Source organism: Elephas maximus, chromosome 3 (assembly GCF_024166365.1).
Source record: "Elephas maximus indicus isolate mEleMax1 chromosome 3, mEleMax1 primary haplotype, whole genome shotgun sequence".
NCBI classification, from domain to species: domain Eukaryota; kingdom Metazoa; phylum Chordata; class Mammalia; order Proboscidea; family Elephantidae; genus Elephas; species Elephas maximus.
The window spans coordinates 40,055,499-40,083,024 of NC_064821.1; the positions used below are offsets into that span (position 1 = coordinate 40,055,499).

At 53.2% G+C, this 27,526-nt stretch overlaps 1 protein-coding gene across 2 annotated transcripts; it reads left to right on the forward strand.

Moving 5' to 3' along the window:
- The first annotated feature begins 581 nt into the window (after positions 1-581).
- Positions 582-26,815, forward strand: LOC126072458 (ATPase family AAA domain-containing protein 3). Of its 2 annotated transcripts, none has more exons than XM_049877613.1 (16): positions 582-1,013; positions 4,516-4,592; positions 5,484-5,585; positions 5,864-5,923; positions 6,842-6,911; positions 7,739-7,904; positions 8,081-8,150; positions 15,929-16,084; positions 17,080-17,136; positions 17,429-17,554; positions 17,753-17,877; positions 20,771-20,822; positions 21,278-21,348; positions 21,600-21,767; positions 23,480-23,588; positions 25,997-26,815. In XM_049877613.1, the coding sequence occupies exons 1-16, from the start codon at positions 809-811 to the stop codon at positions 26,138-26,140; spliced, it is 1,758 nt and encodes a 585-aa protein (XP_049733570.1). In that variant the 5' UTR covers positions 582-808; the 3' UTR covers positions 26,141-26,815. The 2 variants fall into 2 exon arrangements, with proteins under 2 accessions (XP_049733570.1, XP_049733571.1); XM_049877614.1 differs by lacking the exon at positions 582-1,013 and adding an exon at positions 1,063-1,296.
- The last annotated feature ends 711 nt before the right edge of the window (positions 26,816-27,526 follow it).

The following is a 27,526-nucleotide window of genomic DNA, read 5'->3' on the forward strand; positions in this document are numbered from 1 at the left end:
CTAACACACGTGGGTCTCCCTGAGTTGGGATCCACTTCAAGGCAACTGATGGCGCGCTGCAGACTCACTGGGCTCAGCCTCCTCCCTTTAGGGACTCCCGTTTGTCCCAATGCCCACCCAGGGAGGACGGGTCCGGGGTCGCAGGGTTACATGGGGTGCCAGGACAGGGTGCAGGCGGCCGGCGCGGCCACCTTCTCGCGGCCCTCTGGGGACCTGCCGCCGCTCTCCAGCCCTTGGTCGCGGCGGTCCCGGGGCTCCGTGACCACACCCACCCCAGGCGAGGCTTTCCCCGCCATCAGCGCTTCCCCCGGGCTCGTTCGTTCCGCTCCCGTCCCTTCGCACCGGACTGAAGGTAGCGGAGCCTGGACCCTTCGCGTCAAACACGCCCTGGCTCCCATGGCACCTACCCCTCCGCGACCGCCAAGTCCGGAACTCCGCCGGGCGCCCATAGCAACCGCACACATTGCGGTTGCTAAGCTGAACTGACATTACCAGGCCTACACACAGCCACCTAGTTCATTTGACCCCGCTCGGCACCCGTACTCACGCTCCTCGCCCCGCCCCCGACTGCCTCTACCCCGGAGCCGACTGTAGCGATCGCAGCGGTCTCTGTCCAGGAGGCCAGCCCCGGTGCAGGCGTGCGGCACGTGTCCCTCACGGGCTGACGTCACCCGGAGGAAGGGGCGTGTGTCGCGCCTGCGCAGTGCTCCTGACCGCAGGTTAGCGACGCGTGGAGACTGAACGCGGCGTGCGAATCTCAGTTGCGCAGGGCTCCGGTGGCTGCGGGGGTGCTCGGGCTCGCGGGGCCATGTCGTGGCTCTTCGGCATCAACAAGGGCCCCAAGGGTGAGGGCGCGGGTTCGGCGCTGCCTCTGCCGCCCACGCAGCCCGGGCCCGAGGGTGGCGGGGACCGCGGTGCAGGGGACCGCCCGGGACCCAAGGACAAATGGAGCAACTTCGACCCGACGGGCCTGGAGCGCGCGGCCAAGGCGGCGCGCGAGCTGGAGCACTCGCGTGAGTGCAGTGGGGCGGGTGGGGACCGGGCGGGGTCTGCTGGGTGAGGGCCCGGGAGGCAGGCTGCTCCTTCTCGGAGCACGAGAGACGCTCCTGGAGCGGCGTATGCCAGGCCCTTCAGGGGCGCTTACCCTTCCCGTCGTCTTAGCAGTCAAGCGGCTAAGCGGCTGTCGGCAGTCCCACTTATGAGGAAACTGTGGTCTCCATGAGTAAACTTGGTTAAAGCCGTGCGGGATCCCCTGTATCATCACTTGCACCTTCTCGGCTGTCACGACCACTTCAGGTGAGGAAACCGGTGCAGTGGTGACTCAGAGGTTACAAGTAGCAGATGCTAGGGCCGGTTACTGTCGAGCACGTGGGCTGCTTTGCCGCTGTCTCCACGTGGGACCCGGAAGGCTTTGCCTGTCCGTAGATCTACTTGTGTAGTGATTGGTAGCAATTTTCCACGGAATAGCAAAGCACACTTGAGGGTCATTGGCTTTTATCTAGAATATAGCAGATTTTCATTTGTAACTGGAAAACGCTAGCCTTGGGGTGGAAAGGGTGACAGTCCTGGGTCTGTCTGACGACCTTCCCTGACCCTGGGGCCTTCAAGATGTCAGGAGGACTGGACCTTCACTAATCACATGCCTTCTTCCTAACTTTCATTTCTGCTGTGGCCTTATTGAGTTGTGTCAACTCAGTGTTTAAGATCTAGGGCCTAGAAGGCACTGAATAAATATCAGTTGAATGAACACAATGGCTCTCAAACTTGGTTTAATCAGAAGTGCCCTTTTTTCTAAGGAGATTCTGTACAGAAGCTTAGGTAAAGGCAAAGCTTTTTTTAAGGAGGGAAAGGGCCTGGTATGCTGTGCCTCAATCCCCCTACTTTCCCAGAGGGGCTACAAGAACATCCAGGGCAGAGGTCTCAGCCTGACTGGTTCTCAGATCCCCAGAGGGACATTAAAACATTCAGATGTTTGGTCCCAGTCCCAGAGCAGTGTGTCCTGATAAACCTAGCTGGGACCCCCAGAGACAAGGGCCCTCTTCGGGCCGGATAGGTTTCGAGAACAACAGTTGGTTGGGGCTTCAGGGCACCTAAGACGATGGCAAACCTTTGACATGTAACAACATAATTTCTCCTTGAGGCTGGAGACTATCTCCTGCTCCAGCTCCTGTGGCATTGCACACTGACCACACCCTGAGCCTCCATTTCCCTGACCTTTAAGACCTGTGTCCTCCATGGAGTCGTACAGGCCTGTGTGAATAACCTTGGGTGTGTGGAGGCAGGGTAGCTGAGGGGCTTTCCCTGCATCCTGTCCACTTGTGCCTCTGAATGGCTCCCAAGTCACTCTCCTTCACTATTGCCCCATATCTTCTGCCCCAGGACATTGTCTGGGTCCCCAGTGCTTTGGACTGTACTCTTCACATCATCTCCCAGGCAGTGTCTTCAGCCTTGAGGTGCATGACCCTGTCTCTATGACATGGGGATTCTGCCCCTGGTGTTTCCTTCACTTTTATTCCTGCTGTTCTTCCTGCCTCACTGCTGGCCAGTGAGATAGGTTTCTCCCTGGTCTCCTGCCTCTTCTTGTCCCCAAGCCCTCCTAAGGCACCTTGTGCCCTGTCTGTTTGGTGGCCCCTCCGTCAGCTTGTTCCTCCTCTCCATGCTGCCATTAACAAAAGCTGCCTGGTGCCAGCTTGTCAAGACCCCTTGGCCTGGCAGTTCGGGCCTGCCCTGGGTTGGCCTGAGCTTGCTCCTTGCATGATTGATCTCACTGCTGTCTGGGTGCAAGTCCCTCCAGGCAACTGGAGATGGCCTGAGCTGCTCCTCACAGCTTGACTGTTTGTCCCTCATTCCTGGGGTTGTCCCTGACCCCTCACAGACCCCTCTGGAGGCCAACGCAGCACATTTGACCTGAGCTGTCTAGGCACCAGACTTTGCTCATTAGTTGAATGAACACAATGGCTCTCAAACCTTTAGAGCACCTTGGGCGTAGTAGGTGCTTAACTAATACTCTGGAATGCTTATCACCTGGTACGGGGTCGTTTCAAGGTGGTGACTTGTTAGTGGTGAAGTCATAGCTGTGGTTGAGGAAGGTGCGCTGCGTACGTGCGTGCATATGTGCCTGGCCCTTCGTTTCCTTCTTGCAAGAGTCCTGGGGGAGGAATTGCAATCGCTATTTTCAGGTGAAGACACAGCCTCAGGGAGATTAATGTAGCTTGCCAAAGGTGGTATCAGTGACTAAACAGGACGCTTGCTGAGACACAGGCTCAGTGTTGTTGGATTGTGAGACCACATGTGCTGTCCCGGGGACAGGTCTTTCCCGCTATCTATCCCTGCGTAGCCCATGGCCCTGTGGTTCCTGAGCTCACCAGTTGGATAAGCGGGGACCTGGTGTTTACATGCGAGTGGCCTCTCCTTAGAGGCTGGTTGTCCCGCAACCCATACTGCTCAGCTCCAGAGATCCAGGAGAGGTTGTCATACAGGGTTGCAAGAGGACAGCCCCAGAAGTCCCACCTCGACCACCCTGAAGGTCCTTCCCAGGCCCTGACATCAACCGCTGCTCACTGAACTCACCCTGACTCATGTTTGAGCAGCTCGATCGCAGCTGCTGCTGCCCCATCCAGATGCACATGCAAGCTCACGATACCCAGAAAGAGAACCCTAACCGCAAACAGACCTCGCTCAAGCTAGATGTGCTTCTGTGGCTGGCGGCGGAGTGTGCTGATATCTGCTGCTCACATCGGAAGGCGTCAGAAACAGGCCTTTGGAGAGATGGAGGGATAGACACGCAGTGAAGCGAGGGAGCCTATTGTGAACGTGCAGTCAGGGTCGTGGTCTGTGGATGTTCACTTACCTTCTCTCAGCTATTCATGGGGTTGAAAATTTTTGTAATAAAACCTGGTGATGGGAGAACCATGCCATCATGGAAATCTTTGAGAGTCCTGACACTTGGGCTTTTTAGCTCGGAGAGTGGTGGGCAGTCAGGCTCCTCCCGGGACATCTGAACTGGTGAATGTCAGGTCTACGTCATGAACAAAACACACACAGGAAATGGCTGAATGTATAAATGCAGCACGAAATGACAGCCACAGCCACCCTGAGCGTATCTGCTTGTTTCTGGCTTGATTTTCCTTCATTATTACTCCTGCCTGCCTTGTCTGCGTCCGCTGGGGTGAGCAGCAGTAGGCACTGGAAGTTTAGGAACATTTATGTGGTGTAAAAAATAAAGGACACTTGCCATTGACCTGGTTTTTGTTTGACTGGGGACATGACACCCTTGGTGACATCACTTCCCCTCAAGTGGTGGGGACAGCCTTTTCTCATGAAGCCCTGGGGACCGTGCTTGCCCAGTGGGGTGTGATCATCCATACTGGGCTTTCTGCAGGATCAAGCAGGTGTGAGGAGAAGGGGCAGCAGATGGAGGGCAGCCAAGTGCAGGGAGACCAGGTCCAAAGGCTGTGACCTCCCATGGCCCATTGCTCATGGGAGGTGGCGTCCTGATGGTCTGCTCTCTCGCAGGCCATGCCAAGGAGGCGCTGAGTCTGGCGCAGATGCAGGAGCAGACGCTGCAGCTGGAGCAGCAGTCCAAGCTGAAGGTGGGTGCCACAGGCAGGCCATGGGCCCTTGGCTGGGCAGGGCCCTGGGGTGGACATGCACACAGACAGCAGCACCTTTCTTCACACGCTCCACCTCCAGCTCTCCAGCTCTCCAGCTCATACCTTCAGAGGAGGGGGCAGGGTGAGAGCAAAGTTGCAGTGCTGGGTGTGCAGCTGAAAAGGCAGGTATGGCCTGGTCACCTGAGGGCAGCTGGGCATGATCTGGGAGCAGAGCCTATTTCTCCTTCACTGGTTCCTCTGGGGCACACAGAGTGTGCCAGGATGGACACGTGTGCCCTCCACCTACCGCCTGTGTGCAGAGTAGTCGCAGAGTGAGTGCCAGCTGTGTGCAGTATAGTCGCAGAGTGCCAGCTGTGTGCAGTGTAGTCACAGGGTGAGTGCCAGCTGTGTGCACTGTGGTAATAGTGTAAGCACCAGCTGTGTGCAGTGTAGTCACAGTGCCAGCTGTGTGTGCTGTGGTCATAGTGTGAGCGCCAGCTGTGTGCAGTGTAGTCATAGTGTAAGCGCCAGCTGTGCACTGTAAGTCACAGGGTGAGGACAGAGTGCCTTGGAAACACTGCCAGAGAAGGAAGGCAGCCTGAGGAGGTGGGCTCCTTGATCTGGGCTCTCTCCTTTGGGGCCAGTTCCAGCCTATCTGTCTGGATCTATCCTTGGCACAAGACTCGGGGTGCTATAGCTGAGAGCTGGCAGAGCATGGGGGTGCTGCCCAGGCCATGTCCGTTAGCACTCTCAGCCCACTTAGGCTGCTGCACAGTTGGGTCTGGACATGGCTGGGCTTGGAAGGACCATCAGGGTGGTTCCCGCCTGGGAAGTCCTAGGGTGGCAGGTGCTCGTGTGGCTCCTGGGCATGCAGCGCTGTCACGTCCACAGGAGTATGAAGCCGCTGTGGAGCAGCTGAAGAATGAGCAGATCCGTGTGCAAGCTGAGGAGAGGAGGAAGACACTGAGCGAGGAGACACGGCAGCACCAGGCTGTAAGGGTGCACAGGGACAGGGCAGTCTGCCCTTTGGTCACAGAGGGGTCGTGTCTACAAGGGTATCCGCCATTCACCTTGGTGGCCTGCAGACAGTGGCTGCCTAGAGCTCGGGACCCTCGAAGTGTCCTGAGCAAGGTGGGGGATTCCTTCCACCTCCTTGTTGAGGTCTCTTGCTCATATGGGAGCTGACACCATAGGGGACAGGCAGGCAGCCTGAGGCCTTAGGCCCCAGTGGAGTCCAGGCCAGCTGTGCTCACCTTGTTCTTTCTGCCCAGAGGGCCCAATACCAGGACAAGTTGGCCCGGCAGCGCTATGAGGACCAGCTGAGGCAGCAGGTGAGCAGCACACCTCCCACAGACTTGGGACCATGCCTCTGTCATCCCTATCCCCCTCAGGGATCCCCACCCCCTTTTGTCATCACGCTCCACCCACCTCCACTGTCCCCACCTCCTTCCATTGTCCCCCACCTCCTACCTGTCCATGTACCTGTCAGTGGCTCCCATCCCCCCTGAGATTGCGATTGTGGATCTTCCTGGTGCACTGAGAGTGGAAATGCTCGGGGCATGCTCCTAACAGCAAGTGCTGGGCCCTGAAGATGCCTTACTTGGGCTCACACTCATGGGCACACACAGGGGTGAGCACACATAGACACACATGCATGTAGGGACATACACACACATACGTGCACGTGGGACATGAACACATATGCACACACACATGCACAGACACAAGGATGGGGTGCACTCTGTGCCAGGCTCCTGCCTTCCTGCAAGGTTGGTCTCCATGGCCCAGCCAGCTCCCTGGGGTTTTGCACTGGTGTCCGCCCACTGGGAGTCCTGGTGACGACACCATGTGAGAAGGTTCCAGGGCAGGTTGTGACCGGCCAGCAGCTGGGTTTAGGAACAGCCCAGGGCCTCACTGGTACCTTTGCTATCTGGGCTCTTGAGCCTGCCTGTTGAGTTTCTGGTTGACGGGGTGGTTTTCTAAATGTGTCTGCTTGTCATGGGTGTTAATAGCTTTTACTTCAATGGCAAAAGCAGTGTTTAGTAACAACATCTATCTTGGGGTGACCGCGCTGGGAATATGGAGAGGAGAGTAGGATGCACGGGGTACACAGGCCACACGAGATGCACAGGGTCCTTGGGTTGGGAGGTACGTGGGCCCAGAGCAGCTGCGACCTCTTGGCTTAGCTTTGAGTGTTCCTGTTTTTCTGAGTCTGAAAGCTTTTCCCTTTCCTTGTGGCTTTTTCTCAGCAACTTCTCAACGAGGAGAACTTGAGGAAGCAGGAGGAATCTGTGCAGAAGCAGGAGGCAATCCGACGAGGTAGCATGTACCCTCTCTCTGGGTGGCACGGGGTGGGGAGGCGAGCTGTAGTATGGCCCCCATGGAGGTGGGCGTGCATCCTCGGATCTGGTGAGGGAGAGCCACAGCAAGGAGAGGCCTGCGGACCCTCGAACAGGGGCCTTGGCTGTGTGGGCATTTTTGTGGGCATCTGTGGTTCCTGGAAATGCTTCCCTAGTGCACCTGAGATCCGACGTTGACAAGGAGTCTGCGTGGGCAGTGGTCCGTGCAGGAGCTCAGGGCTTTTGTTCACTGAAACAGAGGCACCTCCTTGTGTTGGAAGTACAGCGCTTCGCCCGGCTATGCACTCACCATGGTGCCAGCAGCGTCAGACACAGTGTTGGCAGCATGTGGGCCCATCCCTGCAGCAGCCTCATGTTTCATACCTCGTTCTCATGCATTCCAGGCCACATTCTCACGTGTGCTGCACAGGCCTTGAATAACTGTCCACTCAGCACCCTGCAGTGGTGTGGTAGCGGATTTGCCCCAGGCACAGAGTCACACACATCACTATGCCTCATGTTAGTGTTTCAGCAGCTGCATTTTAGTATCACTGGGTTTTCTTTGTAGTTCTCTGTTCTTCATCTCGTGCCTTTTAAAACATTGTCTGGGGCGGGGGTGCCTGGCTCCTCCAAGGCTACAGGGGTCTGAGTTCAGAGACCCGGGCTTCTGGCCCCTGGGCGTGGTCTATGTGCACGCGTCTCCCTCTCCCTGGCTGTCCTTGGTGTCTGGGTTTGCGACGGGCGGCAGGCGCAGTGGGGCTGGGGCCTGCGTTAGCAGTGGACGTGGCTGAGCCACCTGTCCTGCAGCCACGGTGGAGCGGGAGATGGAGCTGCGGCACAAGAATGAGATGCTGCGGGTGGAGGCTGAGGCTCGCGCCCGGGCCAAGGCTGATCGGGAGAATGCGGACCTCATCCGTGAGCAAATCCGCCTGAAGGCAGCCGAGCACCGCCAGACCATTCTGGAATCCATCAGGTGAGAAGCCCTCGAAGGTTGAGGGGCATTGCCTCCCACAGGCAGCCCTCAGCGGGCAGGTCCTCCAGGCAGAATCGGGGGCCCATCAAAACCGAGTACAGGACTCGCCCTGTGCATTGGGATCCTGCCCCTTCCACTGCCTTTCTCCTGGTGATGTCTCTGCCTTCCCTCCACAGGACAGCAGGCACACTGTTTGGCGAGGGATTTCGCGCCTTTGTGACTGATTGGGACAAAGTGACAGCCACGGTGAGCACAGGTTGAGTGTTCTGGGGTAGGTGCCCAGCAGCTGGGGGCCTTGGCTGTGGTCTTGGGCTCTGGGCTTGGCATCTGCAGGCGAGAAGGGTGACAACTGCAGCTCCAAATGGCCTGTGCACAGTACGCTGTGGCGCCCTTCCTCCCGTCCCTTCCTGCTGCCCTCCTTCCCTCCTCCTTTCCTGCACACAGTGGGAGGAAAACCAGCTGACTGACAGAGCTCTCTGGGGTTTGAGGCATTTTTTAATGATTCACAGTTGAACCTCGCAGGGCAGCCTAGGCATTCTAGTTAAAATAATAGGTTTCTGGACCCCCAGGCTGGAAGGAAGACTCTGGGAGGGGGTGCTAGAGCTTCCATTCTCCTCTCTTCCTTAGAAATTTCCACCCTTTTGGGAATTGTAACCGGGTAACCAGGAATTTTCTTATCGGCCAACTTCGACACTGTGGACACAGCTGAGCCTGCAGGAAGTCAGGAGAGCCTGCCCTGAGTGCTGCCCATGGCTGCCTGGTCCGCAGGGCCTGTGGACTCTTAACCTTGTGGCTCCTTCAGATGGGGTTTCTGTGAGGGCGCCCTGCCCCCAGCGGAGGCCGTACACCGAGGCAGGAAGGCTAAAGACCCTGGTCTAAATGCCTGCCCAGCGATCTGGGCTGTGTGCCGAAGGCGCTGCTCACCTCAGGGGCCTGGGCCTTGCCCGCCCGGGTTTGTGCTCCCAGGTAATGAGCCTGTGGCCCCTGGTGCTTCTTAGGGCACCGCAAGAGGACCGTGCTGGGCTGAGTGTTCACCTGCAGGCATTTTAAGGTGTCAACTTAGAAGCTCACTAGTGTGGCAGATATGTCCCCATACAAGCAGATGTTTGCTCTGTGTCAGTTGCTGTTCTACTAAGTTGAGAGATAGCCGGTCGTGGCAGGGCAGCGAGAGCATCCTGAGGGCCCATGTTACTGCTGTGATGAAGCACAGAGCCCCTTCTGCCCCTACCATGTCTGCTCTGGGTGGTGATTACAGTCTGATTCCAGGGACAGTGAGGGTATACAACCACTCCTCACTTATCAACTATCTCCTTAGTCGACAGTTCTCATTTATGACAATGGTAAAAAATCTACTATCTGATTGTTTTGGACATTAATGACATACGAGGTGAGAGTAACACTGCCTGTGATGGTTAGGGTCCTGTGTCAGCTTGGCTGGGCCATGATTCTCAGTGGTTGGGCGGCTACGTAATGATGTAGTCAACCTCTATTTTTGTGATCTGATGTAGTCATCCTCCATTTTTGTGTAACACCAGTTTTTGCATAATGACCTGGTCTTTGGAACCTAACCATTTCAATAAATGTGGAGTGGCTGTATCACTTTGGGAAGTACTGCCCTCTTAACAATATGAAATCTTCCAATCTATGAATATGGGGTGTCTTTCCATTTACTCAGGCCTTTAGTTTTTTTCAGTAATGTTTTATAGTTTTCAGTGTACAAGTCTTAACACCTCTTTGGTTAGATTTATTCCTGAGTTTTTTATTTTTTGATGCAATTGTAAATGGAATTATTTTTGTACTTTCCCTTTCAGTTTGCTTATAGCTGGTGTGTAGAAATACAGCTGATTTTTGTGTGTTAACTTTGTGTCCTGCAACTTTGCTAAGTTTGTTTATTAGCTCCAACAGTTTTTTTGTGGATTCTTCAGGGTTTTTTACATATAACATCATGTTATCTGAAAACAGAGATAATTTTATTTCTTACTTTCCAGTTTGTATGTCCTGTATTTCTTTTTCTTGTCTAATTACTCTGACTAGATATTCCAGTACTTTATTGAATAGAAATGATAAAATAAGTATCTTTGTTTTATTTCTCATCTTAGGGAAAAAGGTTTTAGTCATTGAGTATGATGTTAGCTATGGCTTTTTCATATATAGATTTTATCATGTTGAGGAAGTTTCCTTCTGTTCCTACTTTATCAAGTATTTTTATCATGAAAGGGTGTTGGATTTTGTCCAATGCCATTTCTGCCTTAATTGAGATGACCATGTGGGTTTTTTCCTTCATTCTATTAATGTGGTTTTATTACACTGATTGATTTTCATATGTTGAACCACTCTTGCATCCCTGGGAAAAATCACACTTGGTCATAGTGTATAATGTCCCTCCCTTTTTTTTTCCAGTGGTGAAATTATACACACCAAAATGTTTGCCAGTGCAGTAACTTACAGTGCTTCTAATATGTTGTTGGATTTGGCTTGTTAATATTTTGTTGAGGATTTTTGTATCTCTGTTCATAAAGGGTGTTATTAGCCTATAGTTTTCTTGTCATGTCTTTATCTGGCTTTGGTATCAAGGAAATGCTGGCCTCATAGAATGAGTTAGGAAGTGTTCCCTCCTCTTCTGTCTTTTGGAAGAGTTTGAAAAGGGTTGGTGTTAATTCCTCTTTAAATATTTGATAGAATTCCTCAATGCCGTTTGGTCCTGGGCTTTTTCTTTTTTAAACAAAAAGAAAGTTTTATTTGGCATATATTCAAAAAGGAAAAATGGGAAGCAGACAACCATGCATGGTCCTGGGCTATTTATTTTTCCTAATTTTTTTTTTTTTAATTATGTTTTAGGCGAAAGTTTACAGCTCAAGTTAATTTCTCATACATAAATTTATACACATATTGTTATATGACATTAGTTGCAATCCCTATAATGTGACAGCACACTCCCCCTTTCCTCCCTGGGTCTCTTGTGTCCATTCAATCAGGTTCTGTCCCTTCCTGCCCTCTCATCCTGCCTCTGGACAGGAGCCACCCATTTGGTCTCGTGTATCTGCTTGAACTAAAAAGCACACTCTTCATGAGTATTATTTTATGTTTTACAGTCCGGTCTAATCTTTGTCTGAAGAGTGGGCTTCCTGGGCTATTTTTTGAAGCTTTTGGTTACTTATTCAATCTCCTTACTTGTAATAGATCTATCAGGTTTTCTGTTTCTTTATGAGTCAGTTTGGATGGTCTATGTGTTTCTAGGAATTCTATGTTTCATCTAAGTTGTTTAGTTTGTTAGCATAAAATTGTTCATAGTATTCTCTTATAATCATTTTTATTTCTTTTAAATCAGTAAGAATGGTTGTCTTAGTCATCCAGTGCTGCTGTGACAGAAATACCGCAAGTGGATGGCTTTAATAAAGAGAAGTTTATTTCTTCACAGTAAAGTAGGCTAAAAGTCCAAATTCAGGGTGTCACCTCCGGGGGAAGGCTTCCTTTCTTTATCGGTCTTCTCATCCATCTTCCCCCAGACTAGGAGCTTCTCCACGCAGGGACCGCAGGTCCAAAGGATGTGCTCAGTTCCTGGCACTGCATTCTTGGTGGTAGGAGGTCCCCCTGTTTCTCTGCTTGCTTCCCTTCTCTCTTTTATGTCTCAAGAGATTGCCTCAAGACAGAATCCAGTCTTATAGATTTGATTCCTGCCTCACTAACACAACTGCTACCCATTCTCCCTCATTAACATAGTAAAGGCAGGATTTACAACATACAGGAAAATCACACAATACCAGGAATGGTTGCCCAGCCCAACTGATGTAGACATTTTTTTGTGGGACATAATTCAATCCATGACAATGGTCCCCACTTACGTTTCTGTTTTTAGTAATTTAATTTAGTAATTTAAACCCTTTCTCTTTAAGTCAGTCTAGCTAAAAGTTTATCTTTCCAAAGAACCAATTTTGGTTTTGTTGATTTTCTCTATTGTTTTTTAATTCTCTGTTTCCACTCAGATTTTTATGATTTCTTTTCTTCTGCTAGCTATGGGTTTAGTTTTCTGCTTTTTTCTAGTACTTTAAACTGTAATGTTTGGTTACTGATTTGAGAGCGTTTTTTTCTAACATAGGTGTTTACGATATAAAATTTTCCTCTTAGTACTGTCCTTGCTGCATCACATAAGTTTTGGTTTGTTTTGTCTTTGTTTTCAGTTATCACAAGATATTTTTGATTTACTCTTTGACCTATTGGTTGTTTAAGAGTGCTTTGTTTAATGGCCACATATTTGTGAATTTTCTGGTTTCCTTCTGTTATTTATTAATTTTCGGTTTCGTTCCATGGTGATTGGAAAATATACCTTGTATGATTTCAGTCTTTTTAAGGTTATTGAAACTTATTTGTGACCTAACGTATTATCTGTTTTGGAGAATATTCCATGTGTACTTCAGAAGAATGTGTATTCTGTTGTAGTTAGATGGAGTATTGTGTATGTGTCTGTCAAGTCTAACTGGTTTGTAGTGTTACTCATGTCCTCTATTTCCTGATTGATCTTCTGCCTGGCTGTTCTATTCATTATTGAAAGTGGGGTACTGAAGTCTGTAATACTATGGTGAAAACTGTCTGTTTCTCCCTTCAATTCTGTCAATTTTCACTCATATATTTTGCGGCTCTGTTGTCAAGTACAGATATTGTTATAATTGTTATTTCTTCTTGGTGGATGAAACCTGTTAACAGTAAATAATGTCCTTTGTTTTCTGTAACTTCTTTAAATTTAAAATGTGCTTTGATAATGTGGAGCCCTGGTGGCACAGTGGTTAAGAGCTTGGCTGCTAACCAAGAAGTTTGTGGTTCGAATCCACTAGCCGCTGCTCGGAAACCCTGTGGGGCAGTTTTACCCTGTCCTATAGGGTTGCTGTGAGTTGAAATCACCTTGACAGCAGCCAATTTGGTTTGGTAATATAGCCACTCCAGCTGTCTTTTGGTTGCTATTTGCATGGAAATATTTTTCCATCCTTTCACTTTCTATCTCTTTGTATCAAAAGTGAGTCTTGTAGGCAGCATAGAAATGGAGCATGTTTTTGTTTCCCATTTCGCCAATCTGTGTCATTTAATTGGAGAGTGTAATCCATTTACACTTAAAGTAATTACTGGTAAGGAAGGGTTTACTTTGCCCTTTAGCTATTCGTTTTATGTATGTTTTTGGTTCCTCTGTTACTGACTTTCTTTGTATTTAGTGAAGTTTTTGTAGTGTACTGTTTTGATTCCTTTCTTTCCTGTTCTGTATGTTTTTTTGGTTATTTTCTTAGTAGTTATATTGGAAATTACAATTAACATATTAAGCTTATAACAATCAGCTTTGAATAATATCAACTTGGTAACAATGGTATACATGTATTCTGTTCCTGTACATCTCTGTTACTCTACCTTTATATTGTTATTGTCACAAATTACATTTTTATGCATTTTATGCCTGCTAAATTAACAAATTTATGATTGTTGTTTTATGTATTTGCTTTTTAAATCATGTAGAAAAAAAAGAGAAGTTATAATCCAAAAGTACATTAATACTGGCTTCTACATTTAGTTATGTAAATACCTTTACCAGTATCCTTTATTCTTATGGCATTAAGTTACTGTCTAGTGCCTTTTCATTTTAGCCTGAAGGACTCCTTTTAGCCTTTTTTGTAGGGCATGCCTACTGGTAATGAACTCCCTTAGCTTTTGTTTATCTGGGAATGTCTTAATTTCTTCTTCATTCTTGGCAGATAATTTTGCTTGATATAGAATTTCGGGTTGACTGTTTTTATTTTAGCACTTCAAATATGTCTTCTCACTGCCTTTTGGCCTTCATGATTTCTGATGAGAAATCAGCTGTTATCTTAATGAGGATCCATTGTATGTGACAATTTGTTTCCCTTTTGTTGCCTTCAAAATTCTTTTCTTGTTTTTGGGCTTCGGCAACTTGGCTGTAGTGTGTCTCAGTGTGGATCTCTTTGAGTTTATCCTTTTGGAGTTTGTTGAGCTTCATGGATGTGTATATTTCTTTTCTCAGATTTGGGAAGTTTTGGGCCATTATTTCATCAAATATTTTTTCTTCCCCATTCTCTCTTCCTTCTCCTTCTGAGACTTCTTTGATATGTATGTTAGTATACTTAATGGTGTCCCACAGGTCCCTCAGACTCTCTTCATTTTTTCTTTCTGCCCCTCAGACTTGATAGCTTCAATTGCCATATCTTCAGGTTCACTGATCCATTGCTTAGTCTGTACTAATCTGCTGTTGAACCCTTCCAGTGAATTTTTCATGTCAGTTTTTGTGCTTTTATGCTCCAGAATTTCTGTGTGGTTCCTTTATGTAATTTCTATCTCTTTATTGATATTCTCGTTTTGTTGATATATTATTTTTCATTAATTCTTTGTGTTTTCCTTTAGCTCATTGATCATATTTAAGACAGTTGATTTAATGTCTTTGGGTATTAATTACAATACCTGGGCTTCCTCAGGGATGGGTTCTGTCAAATTCTTTTTTTCCTGTGCATTGGCCATACTTTCCTGTTTCTTTGTATGTTTTATAGTCTTTTATTGAGAACTGGTCATTCTAGGTATTAAATTGTGGTACCTGTGGAAATCTAGTTCTTCCACTCCTCAGGGATTGCTGTTGTTACTTGATGAAGGCTATAGTCACCTATTTAGTTAGTGACTTTTCACAGCTATATTTTCAGAGTATGTTTTTCAGTTGTGTGTGGTCACCGAAGTTTCCATTCCATTATCTCTATAGTCAGCCAGTGGCCGGACAGATTTCATAGAGGAAAAAAGTAAAGGGGTACTGGCCCTTTAACCCACTGCTGCGAGAGGGCTGAAACTGCAACATTCGTCTTCACTGACCCCTCAGGTTACTGCCAGACTGTGTCCTCAGAGGACAAGATCTCTACTGGCCGCTGCAGGGGCTGGGGGCTGTGTGACCTGCTATCCTTTTGCTACACCTGTTGACATGCAGTGCACATGGGGTCATGGAAGCCTGAGCTGCGGGGGTTTGTGTGGTAGGTGGAGGTGGTCTGGGCTCTCCCACAGTATAGTCCATAGCCACACCTAGCTGCTCACCAGTGCCTGGCAGGGGCTATGTCTGGCTGCCATCCCTGTGGGCCCGTGCCTGTCCCACCATCACATGTGATTGTGTCCCTGGATGCCAGAAGTCCAGGCCGCCATCCTGAAGTGGAGTTGTGTCTTTTCTGGAATCCTGTTGGGCAGGGCCTGGACAAGGCACAGCACAGACCTGGTTGTCTGGGGGCTGTTGTGGTAGATACTGGGCCTCAAGTTCAGGACATGCAGGGGCCATTGTCCTGGATACTTCTCAGCTCTGGTGACATCCGAAGTTTGCAGTGTGGGGAGCTGGCGTCTCCTTTCCTTTCTTTACAGGTCCAGGGGAGGAGGTGGTCTGCTGGGCTCTACGACCTTGTGTACTAGGCCATCCGCAGATCTACAGGGTCTCCGCTGTCCCCATGTGAGGGGTCTGGGGGCCAGAGGACAGACCCTGTCATTGGAGGGGTCAGCATTAGAGAAAGGTGGTGGTCACATCCCTCCCAGCCCTTCTGACCACCTGGCTCTGTAGACGAGGCTCCTGGCTTTGGCCCTGTTGACTGTGGTCTGCGTAGGTTGATCGTGGTCTGTGTAGGTTGACTGTAGTCTGTGTAGTGTGGCTGGAACCTGGGTAGTGGAGCAGTGCTGGGTTTGGGGGCCTTGCAGGACTCTAGAAGGAGAGCTGTTGCTGATTTTCAGGGAGCCAGCCCAAGGCCATGGTGCCTCTGTGCTCTTGAGGGGGGTGCATGTTCCTGGGCTTTCAGGGGGCTGGTGAGTGGGGGCTCTGTTGTTCTGTGTCTGGGCTTCTGCCCCCTGCCCAATTGCCAGGGCTGTCACTCAGCTAACAGGCATGGTGAGAAGCAGGTTTCATGTGGGCTCTGGAGTACCTGTGAGGCCTCATTCAGCCTGCACTCGTATGCTGCAGAGCACCGTGGCTGGAGCTGTGGCCCGGGCTCATACGTTTTCTCTTTGCCTTCATCCAGGTGGCTGGGTTGACATTGTTGGCTCTTGGGGTCTACTCTGCCAAGAATGCTACGGCTGTGGCTGGCCGGTACATTGAGGCCCGGTTAGGAAAGCCATCCTTGGTGAGGGAGACCTCCCGCATCACCGTGCTGGAGGCGCTGAAACACCCCGTGCAGGTGAGCTCCTCACCAGGTGAGCCCCTGCCTGGTGAGCCCCTGCCAGGTGAGCTTTCCATCCTGGTGAGCCCCCACCTGGTGATCCCCCATCAGGTGATTACCCCATCCAGGTGAGCCCCCACCTGGTGATCCCCCTGCCGGGTGAGCCCCCCATCCAGATGAGCCCCTGCCGGCGCTCTCAGCATCTTGCCAGCACCCCTGTTGGCACCAGGCAAGGTTCTTGCCTGCACGCTCCTGTGGGCTGCAGGGTGAGGCGTCTCCCCAAGTCCACCTCACAGGTTGGGCCTACTCTTTGTAGAGGTGTTTGTCCTCAGCATCGGCACTGGCCTGCAGGGTGCTTGCTGGCTGAGGGCCCCACAGTTACTCCCCTCACCGCTACCGCCTGTCTGTGGCCACCAACGGAAGCTCTTTACATTATAAACAAATTACAAATACAAACTCTTCTTCCCCCACTTTTACCCAAATATTACTGAGTCTGTCTATGTGTTTATGACACATTGTGGGGGTCTGTTGGCCCTGGGGAGGGCCCTCGTCCTCTCCTGTCCCTTCTGGGGGGTGTTGATGTGCCTGACCCCTCCAGGTAGACACTGAGCTGTTTGCAGCCCCTGTGGTGCCCTCTCCAGGAGAGCCTGAGTCCCCCGTCCCAGTGAAAGGCTGCAGCCGGATCTTGTTATTAACAACTCGCTCACCACAGATGACTTAGAAAATAAAATCCCAATGAAGAGCACACAAATCATCCCAAACCCTGACAGGCACTCCTGCTAGGTTCTAGAACAAGTGCTTTCAGGTGAGCGTGTCTCCTTCCTTTGCTGGTGGAGTGTATACAGCTCTGCAGTGTGTGCTGGTGTGTCTGTCACCCCACTCTGAAGCATTCTGGTGGCCACACCTGGGCCCATGGGGGATCCTAGCATTGCCCAGGCCCTAGGTAGACTTTTAGCGGCTCCTCACACTGTTGGTGGGTAGTTTTGCTGATGACCATAACCCTGTCCCCACAGGTCAGCAGGCGGCTTCTCAGCAAGCCCCAGGATGCATTGGAAGGCGTTGTCCTCAGCGTAAGTAGAGCTTGCCTTGCCCTGAGCTCAGTGCCTCCTTTGTCACGGTTGAGGGAATAGCACCCCTGATGCTGAGCCTCAGCTTACCCTATGTTCACCTAACACGCCCCGTGCGGACACCTAGGGTGTTTCTATAGGGTGGGACTCCCCTGGGCTCCTGGAACTAGAATTCACTACCTGAGCCTCCGCCTGACCCGACCCCACAGCACAGAACGCCTGCCCACCCCGTCGCCTGTTGGAGACTTGGCCTGGCGGACACTGTGTCCCCCAGACTACCTTTCTGCCTCCACAGCCCAAGCTGGAGGAACGGGTGAGAGACATTGCAATAGCGACAAGGAACACAAAGAAGAATGGGAGTCTGTACCGGAACATTCTGATGTATGGGCCCCCGGGTACTGGAAAGACACTGTTTGCCAAGGTGAGGTGCACACTGAGACGGAGCCATGCCTGCTGCTTCCCCAAGTTCCACCTGGGCCGGGGTGGTGGCAGCGTTGCTCTTTTGGGCACAGAGAGGGCAAGAGACCATGTTAGTGCTGGGTTCCAAGGTGGGCCAGGGCAGGGAGGGCCTTTGAGGAGCACTGGATCAGTCGCTGTCTCACCCTCCCCTCTCACACAGAAACTGGCCCTGCACTCGGGCATGGACTACGCCATCATGACGGGGGGCGATGTGGCACCCCTGGGCCGGGAGGGCGTGACCGCCATGCACAAGGTCTTCGACTGGGCCAACACCAGCCGGCGAGGGTGAGCTGCCACCATGCCTCCCTAGAGAGTGTCCAGCTGATCCGCTGTGGACTCTGTAGTATCTGTGGCCTTGCAGGGGTTGGGGTCAGCCTCAGTGTTGTCTGATGACCCTGGGCAGTGGCAGTTGTCAGCTGTGGGTCCCCTGAGCAGAAGTCACCCAAGTGTGGGCTGTCCCAGGAGCCTTCAGTGTCCTGGACTCTCAGCCGTGCAGGATGAGGTGGGGTGCCAGCCTGGGGGAATTTGTATCAAAGGTGAGGTGGGTGGGTGCAGGTGGGCAGGAGGGACTTAGCAGAGCGATGGGGGCCGGACCCAGGTGAACTGCCCCACCACGTGTACGCGTACACGGGTGCATTACGTGCGTGTTTTTGTGAACGTAGGCATGTGTTGAAGACATTTTGATTTCCCCCCTAACAGCACTGGTTTGCATCCCTCCAGGTTAGAATGTTCTCCTACAAACCCCTGAGAACGTCGGCTGTGTCCCTGATATCCTGAGTCTGTCCTCTCCTGGTCGATGCCCCACATTTCTCTTTCGCCTTTGACTTTAGGAGATACCCCCTGCCCCCAAGACACAGACTTCTGAGCAACTGACAGCCAGTTCAGCAATGAGCCCTACTCACACACTGGAGAAGGGCTTCTTTTTTTAATACTTTATTTTTTGTTGTTGTCGTTGAAGATGTACACAGCAGAGCTTACACCAATTCAACAGTTTCTACATGTACAGTTCAGTGACATTGATTATATTCTTCAAGTTCTGCAGCCATTCTCACCCCCCTTTGCCGAATTGTTCTTCCCCCCAAGCATTAGCTCACTGCCCCCAAAGGTTACTGTCTCATCCTTTGAGTTGCTGTTGTCAGTTTGATCCCATATAGATCTTAAAAAAGCACAATGCTCAAGGCAGATGTTCTTTACTAGTTAACTTAAACTATGGTTTTAAGAGGATATATTTGGCTCAAGGTTTAAAGATTATCTCAGGGCAATAGTTTTGGGGGTTCATCCAGCTTCCAGTTTCTTTCTTTTTTTTTTTAATTTGTTTATTTGGAGTCCTGGTGGCACAGTGGTTAAGCGTTCATTTGGTAACCAAAAGGTTGGCAGTTTGAATCCATCATCCTCTCCTTGGAAACTTTATGGGGCAGTTCTGCCCTGTCCTACAGGGTCACTATGAGTCCAAATTGGCTCCATGGCAATGGATTTGGGTTTGATTTGTTTAAGACTGTAAAAAAATGGTGCAACGGCATCATCAGATCTCCTCATCTAACTTCACAAGGGGGAGGAGAAAGAATCAAGATCGACATCAGTCCAAAGGTGATTGCCATGAGGTGGAGGTCAGACATACCTTCTCTTTACAACCTTTTTACCAATTCTGACACCAGCCATCCCCCCACAGCCCTCTCCCCGTCTGCTGGGTGCATTAATTTGTTGCAGTGGCCACACAGAACTCAGAGACCATACTCACAGTTATGGGGTTTATTAGTAAGTGGTAACAAGGGAGCCCTAGTGGTGCAGTGGTTAAGTGCTCAGTTTCTAACCAAAAGATTGGTGGTTTGAACCCACCAGCCATTCTGTGGGAAAAAAATGTGCTTCCATAAATATTTATGGCCTTGGAAATCCTATGGGGCAGTTCTGCCCTGTCCTGTATGCTCTCTCTGAGTTGGAATCAACTCGATGGCAATAGGTTTGGTTTTTTAACAGGTTACAACTCAGGATCAGGACCAGGAAGCATGTAGGCAAAATCTCCCTTCAGTACAGGACAACTCTTTTCAACTACTCTCGGCTGTGCAGGGCTCTTCTCAGCCCCCTAGCCTCTGTCCTGCTTGGGCAAGTGTTAAGAAAGCTCTTTAGCTCCCACCAGTAAGTGCCCAGAGGCACCCCACTCTGCCAGGAAGCCTTCTCCCCGAAGGCACTCAGCTCTCTCTTGATCTGAGGGTTAGTAAGCCTAACTCCGCTGACAAGTACTCGGAGGCACCCTGCTCTGCCAGCCAGCCTTCTGCCTGAAGGTGCCCGGCTCTCTTGCACTGTGGTTCAGCATACCCACTGTAGCCGTCTTGCGCCATGGGCTGGGAAGCCTACTGCACTATCTCCTGCCAGTCTCCTGGTTCTGCTGCTGCTGTTTCTCTGCCACGCTTGCTGTCACTTCTCGCCACCTGGCACCTTCTGCAGTGTTAACAGCTCTGTGTCCCGGGTCTAGGAGGTTCTCAGTGCAGGGACCCCAGGTCCAAAGGACATGCTCTACTCCCAACTCTTCTTTCTCGATGGTAGTGAGTTCCCCCCTTTCTACCTCTGGGATGGCTCATTTTAAGCCTCGCAAGATGGCAAAACTGACCAATCCCTTCATTAGGGTTCCATGCACATTATTGTCAAGGTCCCACCCCACAACGGTTCCATGTACCTTTTTTGCATAGTCCTGCCCAGTCATTTGGTGGGAGTTAGGAGACCCTGGCGAGAAGGCCATGTAAAAGTGACCCACTGCACTGCAGAGTCCTCCCTAAGTTGCTCTGCACGGTCACTTCATTCAGCCTGTTTCTAGTCCGTACCATCACCAGTTGCTGTCTGGTTGATTCAACTCATGGCGACCCCACATGTGTCAGAGTAGAACTGCTTGATAGGGTTTTTTGTTGTTGTTGTTCATGGGGGAGGGTTTTGAGTAAAATGTGTCAAAAGAGAAAGGCCTGTGTTCCAGGCACTTGCTCATGCCTGCCTGACGCTGAAGCTATGGCTTCCCATGTTCTGGAGGGCAGTGTGTTGTGTGGGCCCTCAAAGCTGTTTGATTCGAGCTCCTCCTCTCAGCTTGCCCATATTCCTGACAAGGGCAGAGCCTCTGTGTTCCTCGCTGGGGACAGCTGTGCCCAGGCCCCTGCTGCTGTCCCCCCTCTCACCAATGCTCTTCTACCCACAGCCTCCTGCTCTTTGTGGACGAGGCAGATGCCTTTCTCAGGAAGCGGGCAACTGTGAGTACTCCCAGGCCTCTGTCTGGCCTCGCTGGGCGGCTGGGCACCAGTGAGCAGTCAGGCGGAGCGGAAGCGGTCCACAGGCCCCTCCGTCTCTTAGCTGGGTGGGCAGAGAGGGAAGCACCAGGCCCTGCACGTTGGAGCAGCAGCCCCCCTGGGCATTGGTTAACTTGTGCACAGGCTGGCGTGGAGCTGCTCCCTAGCTGCTGCTTTGTAAATTTACTTTGGAAGACAGAAATCCATCTGAGGCATTTTTAGAGTCATCCTAAAGTTAGGGTTAGGTTTCTAGTTTGAGACTCACAAAACCATCACGTGACCTTGCTCCCGGTGCCTTTGCTGAAGCTACAGGGGCAGAGCCTGTGCTCTTCTTTTTTGGTCCCCCTTTGGGGCCTACATGCCACCCTGCAGCCTCCCAGTGCAGCCTCCTGACTAACGCTGGAACGTTGTCCCTGTAGGAGAAGATCAGCGAGGACCTGAGGGCCACCCTGAACGCGTTCCTGCACAGGACTGGTCAGCACAGCAGCAAGTAAGGGCACCCTACATACCACGTTGACCCTGCGTCTCCATGAGAGGACAGCACTGAGGATGGAGCACCCTGTGGGGAAGGCCCCGGTGTGGGGTCTTGCAGGGCAGCATGATGGTGTCTGGGAACACGCTGGGCGCAGGGCCCCTTGTGCACCCTCTTCCGTTGTCCCTGCTCTGGACTCTGGAGGGTCCCTGTGCCAGTCTGCTCAGACCAGCTGCAATGCCACCAGCTGCTTCTCTGCCTGTCCGCAGGTTCATGCTGGTCCTGGCTAGCAATCAGCCCGAGCAGTTTGACTGGGCCATCAATGACCGCATTGACGAGATGGTGAACTTTACCCTGCCGCGGCGTGAGGAGCGGGAGCGCCTGGTGAGGCTGTACTTCGACAAGCACATCCTCAAGCCGGCCACGGAGGGGAAGCAGTGAGTCTGCGCCGCCCGCCCAGCCTCTGGCCTCTCCCCTCTGCGCCTGCAGGCCCTGTCTCCTGCTCGTCCTCGGTGGCCACTGTCCCCAGGCTCATCCTCAGTGGATGCTGTTCCCCATCAGCCTTCTGCAGCTCCTCCATCTGGGGTGTTCGTACTTGCTCCTGGTGCCCTGTGGTCTCATGCTGGAGTTTCTTCATGTGTGCACCTGTGCTGGGCGCCTCTTGACAGAGGATCCCTATCACTCCCCTTCCCTGTCCCCCGTTCCCCCTGCTCAAGCCCCAGATGTGTCTCATACCTGCTTCTCACCCAGGAACAGCCTGGCAGGTATCTCCTGGACATCATTTTGTACAAACTTGCACCTTGAACCCTTTCTGTTATGGGGAGTGCCTGGACAATCTTGGGAACTTAAGGAACATGTTAGGCCTCGTGCTGAGCAGCTGGGTGTGGGCACTGCATGCACCAGAGGTTGCGGACAGTATTGGGTGTGAGGTCAGCCGCCAGGCATTCATGGGGTTCATGGGGGTCCCAGATTGGCTATGAAAGGTGGGCTTTGTCCACTGCAGTTGCTAGATGGGTGGCTTGACCAGCTGCAGCCAGCATACACCCACACCCTGAGCTCCGTGTAGTCCTGGCCACATGGCCTTGAAGAGCCAGGACAAAGCTACGCCCCTGCCTCTGCTGCCCGTGCGTACAGCCAGGGCCCTTCCATGCCCCTCCTGCTGCCCCGCACTGACCTCTGCACAATGAGGGGCATGAGCAGTGGGGGACACAGCACACCCGTGGGGCTGCGTCTGGGTGGACCAGTGCTGCTGGTGCCTGCTGTAGCTGGGGCCCCCGGATGCCATCCAGTCCACCCCCTACCCTGTACTGCGTGTGGAACGCCCCAGATCAGTGCAAGGTCTATTTCTGAGCATCCCTCGGGAGGGAGGCCTCAGTTTGCAGAGCAGGCAGGTCTTGTAGGCGCTGACCCAGATCCCTCTGGCCGCCTTTCTGCCACCATGTCACTTCATAGAGTGGAAGCTCTTTGATGTCTTCACCAGGATCTGCCCCCCTCTGGCTCCTGCCCTGTTTCTTTCCATGGAGTTCCCTCACCTGAGCCCCGTCCCCCACCTCCGTCTCAACTCCCAAGAGCACCTGGTGCTTACCAGCCCTGTAGTTCCTGCCACAGCCTAAGCACTGTCCTCTGAGCTTTTCCTCCTTTGCCTTCAGTTGCTGTGTTCTAGAGCCCCAGGCAGCTTGGGTAGGAGTCCATGTGCGTGGAAGTGAGGGAGTAGTGACTTGTTTCTCTTCAGAACTGTTACTTTCCTGCTTGTTAGGTAGCATTTCATGGCTGGGTGGAAGGCTCCGGGCATGGAGGTGGGGCTGGGTGGGGGTCCAGGCAGTGGCACACCCAGCCCAAGGAACTCGTGTTCTGCAGCGATGGGCAGCAGTGCTGTGGGTCCATTTCTCATAGCGAGGCCAGAGGCCCTGAACAGCCTGCAGCCACTTTAGGGACAACACCCGCCATGTCCTCACCCCGGGCCATGGGCAGGAGGGAGCTGTCCAGCGGGTCAGGACAAAGGGCACCGACATTGGATATGTGCAGGGCTGGGCTGCTGGGCGCCCCAGGGTCTGATGGGAGTGTGTTCCCAGCCTGGTGGTCCCCTGCCTGCCCAGCTTCTGTGTGCGCCTGCACCACCCACAGCCAACCTGGGAACCCTTCTCCTCAGGCGCCTGAAGCTGGCCCAGTTTGACTACAGCAAGAAGTGCTCAGAGATCGCCCAGCTGACGGAAGGCATGTCGGGCCGGGAGATTGCCCAGCTGGCTGTGGCCTGGCAGGTGAGGTGGGCCCGCAGGTTTGCCGAGGGGCATGCTGCTGGATGGGAGCAGCCTGTGGGCTGGCCTGGGTGTCTTGTGTAAGGATTTCTGTACTGTCTGGGGCAGGGATGTGTGCCTCTTTGTGGCTGCACACAGACATACGTGGCTGCCGTTTCCCCACAGGCACCTGGTTCACACTGTCGTGGGGGTGGGGGAAGATAGGTCTTGGGACCCAGCCATATTAAATGGAGCTTTCTGGGAAGCTGCCGAGCCTCAGACCCACAGTGCAAGTGGCCCCACACTGAATGTCCCAGGACAGGCAGGGTGGGGCACTGAACACAGCTAGGGCGAGGGAGAACCAGCCCTGGTTCAGTGGGAGCCTCGTGTCCGCAGGCGTGGATGGGAGCAGGACCCACAGGTCACTTGAGCTCCGCTGAGAGTGGGGCTGGCAGAGGTCCTCTCCAGGTGTGCCTGAGGCCATCGCTGCCCCTGGCTGTCAGGGCTCTGTGAACCTTCCTGGTGTGCAGCCTTTGGAGAGTCTCAAAGGGGTGGGGTGGGGCTCCTCCTGGACGTGTGGCTCCAGGCACACTGCACAAGCATAGTGTCTTCTCCCCAATCCCGTCCTTCCTTCTAAGACTTACCAGCAGCAGCTCCCCAGGCTGCCCTGGGCAGGGAGTCAGTGCCCCCAAGGAGCGTTGTGTGGGCTATCCAGGATGCCCAGGTTCTTGGGGGCTGCCAGGAGAGAGACCAAGTGCGTGGTGTGACTAGTGCTAGTGACTCAAGGGTGTCTCCTGCCCTTGGGCTCTCCTGGTGCCACCACCACCAGGGGCTTGTTCATCTCTGCTTTGAAGTGAATGAGTGCTTTATTAACTACGTGGACATCTGCGCTGATTTCAAATCTCCGTAGCCTAAACATACAGGAGACTGTCTTAGGTCAGGTTGAATTGGGTTATACTGCTGTTAGCAAACAGCCCCCAAATCTCCACTCCATCACCACTCTGGACCCAGCTGAGAGGGGTTGCGTTGCTTTCCACACCTGACAGAGCAAGTGACACTGCCACATGTGGAGCTGGAGGTACTTGGGGACAGCACTGAGGATGCGTGCAAATGTAGAGATTTCTGTTCAGATCCCGGGATACGTGGGGCAGCGAGTCTGGGGGTCCCTGAGTCCACCTGCAGGTGCTCTCCCTGGGGTTCAGGCCTGCCACAGCGGAAAAAGGACCCTCCTCAGGAGTGACGGGTCACAGCACGGCCTGGGATTTTCAGTCCCGGGGAGGAAGTGGGGGTCAGAGTGGGGAGCCAAAGGCACTGGTTTCCACACTCCGTTTCTGAAGAAACACTGATCCTTGCTTTTCACTTTTTTCCCTGTGTCTGGCCTTGGGCACAGCTGCGTTGGCTTGCTTGCTCCAGCTTCCCCCGGTAACCACCCCTCTCCCTGGGTGGGGTCGTGTATTGATCTTTGAGGCCACTTTGGTGGCATTTTAGGGACCCCGCGAAGTCTGAGATGCCCACATCAGCCCATGTTCTTAGCCCTGCTAGTTTAAAGCCCATAATTTGCTTAGGAGCCTCTGGTTTGTGGATTTAGCCCCTTTTTTAAAACGTAGTTTTGAGTGATTTTGGGTTCACAAAGTTACAAGGAAGGTGCAGGGGTCCTTTCCTGCCCTCTGCCTAGGACTCCTCCCCAGTCACCTGTCTTCCCACGACCCTGACATCAGAGGTTGCTGGGTGCTGTTTTGTGCAATGTCCCCAATTTGGGTCTCTGGTGGTTTCCTCTGATGAGCCTGGGGCAGCGGGTTTGGGGAGGAAGATCACAGGACGCCTGCGGGGCAGCGGGGACAGGCCCCAACGCTTCTGTTGGGGTGTGACAAGCAGGAGCCTTCGGAGGCCGGGGTGCCCCCTCCCCTTTGGGCTGGAGCGGCCTGAGAGCAGGGCTGGGAGGCGGGCCATGACATCACCTGACACACCCCGAGCCCGACGGGGTGGAGGGTGTGCCTCCGCACCTCTAATTCGCGGTCCAGCCGGCTGGGGTGTCCGCACGTTCTCCGGTTTCGCCCCCTCTGGTCGCGGGGCGGCCTTATCATTCCGGGAGGCGGGGGGCTTGCAGCCCCAAGGCTCCGCGCCCAGGCGTGTAATTTTAGAAAGTCGCTGAGGAAGCAGCGCAAGCGCTGGGAGTCGCACGCGCTGGGAGCTCCGCGACCCTGGCGAGTAAAGAGAGAGCAGCACTTCGCCCCCCCCCCCGCCCAACAGGCGGCCTGCGGACTTCGTCCCTCCGAGGCTCCTGGGTTCTGGAAGGTGTTCCAGACGCAGAGAGTCCCGCATTCTGTGGCAGTGGGGGAGGTGTCACGGGTGGAGGTGACGCCGAGGGGCAGGGCTGCTTGAGGCCTGGAGACCCCGCCCAAGCCCAGCCCTAAAGCCCCGGCTTCCCGCAGGCCATGGCGTACGCGTCGGAGGACGGGGTCCTCACCGAGGCCATGGTGGACGCGCGCGTCAAGGACGCCATCCAGCAGCACCAGCAGAAGATGCAGTGGCTGCGGACAGACAGCTCCGCGGACGGCGCGCCCCGGCTCCCCTGAAACCCGTGCGGGCGGCTGGCGGGTGGACATTATCACGCTGATGTAGTACGGAAAGAGCACCGAGCTCACGGACCTCCAGACATTTTTAACCTTCCTTCGTCAGACCCGGGCCCCATTAAAGGACTCTGGGTGCAGGATCAGTCACTGGTGTGGCGTCTCTGTGGGATCCCCAGAACAGAGTGCCAGGCCTGGGCCAGGTTCTCCTTCTTGCCTGGGGTGCTTGTCCAGGCAGGCTTCCCATTGTCTTGGGAGGTGTGAGTCTCCAAGCCAGGACCCTCTGTCCCACCCACAACAGCCTTGTGGGGCGGGGGCGTGCTGTTAGGCCACCAAGGCTGCACCCTGCAGAGAGTCTGGCGGGCTGGCTGGCTGTGGCGGGGTTCCCTAAGGATCGGCCTGCTTGGTGTCCCATAGGACCAGACCAGGGGCCCCGTTTGGGCCTTGGTCCAACGGCCCAGCCCCTGCAGCAGTGACAGTGGCTCCTGGTGCTACGAGCCATGTGGTAACCGCGGGCTCATTTGGTGCTGGTGCTGCCCCAGCAGGCTTGGAGTGGCCATGGCCTGGAAGCTGTCAGCCACCAGGTGGGGCAGCGGAGCCCATCCTCCCACAATGGGAGCTGTGGTCTCTCCCTCCAGAATCTAATAAAAACTCTGAATCAAGGCCTCAGCTTCTGCATCAATAGCTAACACAAGGAGGAGTGGGATTTGGGGGCCTTCTGCCCACAGACTCTGCAGCCCCACGGGGTCAGAGGTGAAAGAAGAGGCAGAGGCTAGAACTTTCTGGATAATTTACTGACTGCTGCTGGGGTGGACATCACAGTGAGGTGCCCCCCAGGGGCCCTGGGCAGGGTGGCTGCTCGTGCAATAGGTGGGCTCGGGCCTTATTGCTGCTGGGCCAGGAGTGGCCCAGCCTGAGGCCCTTGGCTCCTGAGCTCGAGGACACACACATGCCCCATGCACATGCTCCTGTGTGCAGACAACGTGGGCACTGGGCACTCCGGACCCTCCCCTGTGGAGTTCCCTCTGGGAAGCCACTCCCAGCATGGCGGACAGCTGGGCCCAGCCTCAATCCCCTCCGCCAAGACTGGCTGTATCTCACAGACAGACACACAGACCCGGGGTGGACACACTGACACGATGCACAGGAAACACACAAATACAGATACAGGCCGGTTTTATATAACACACATGATCCCAGACCAGGTGCAGACAGGACCCCAGGCAGGTAGCCCTGACCATCAGACCAGGTGACCAGCTGGGCTCCCCCCACCCCCCCCACTTTAGACCCGCCCCCCCAACCCCCAGCACCTTTGGGGCAGAGTTGCATGACCCTGCATGCCCCCTGGTCTGTCCTTGTGTCCTGCCCAGCTGGTGGCTGAGGTCCTGCCCC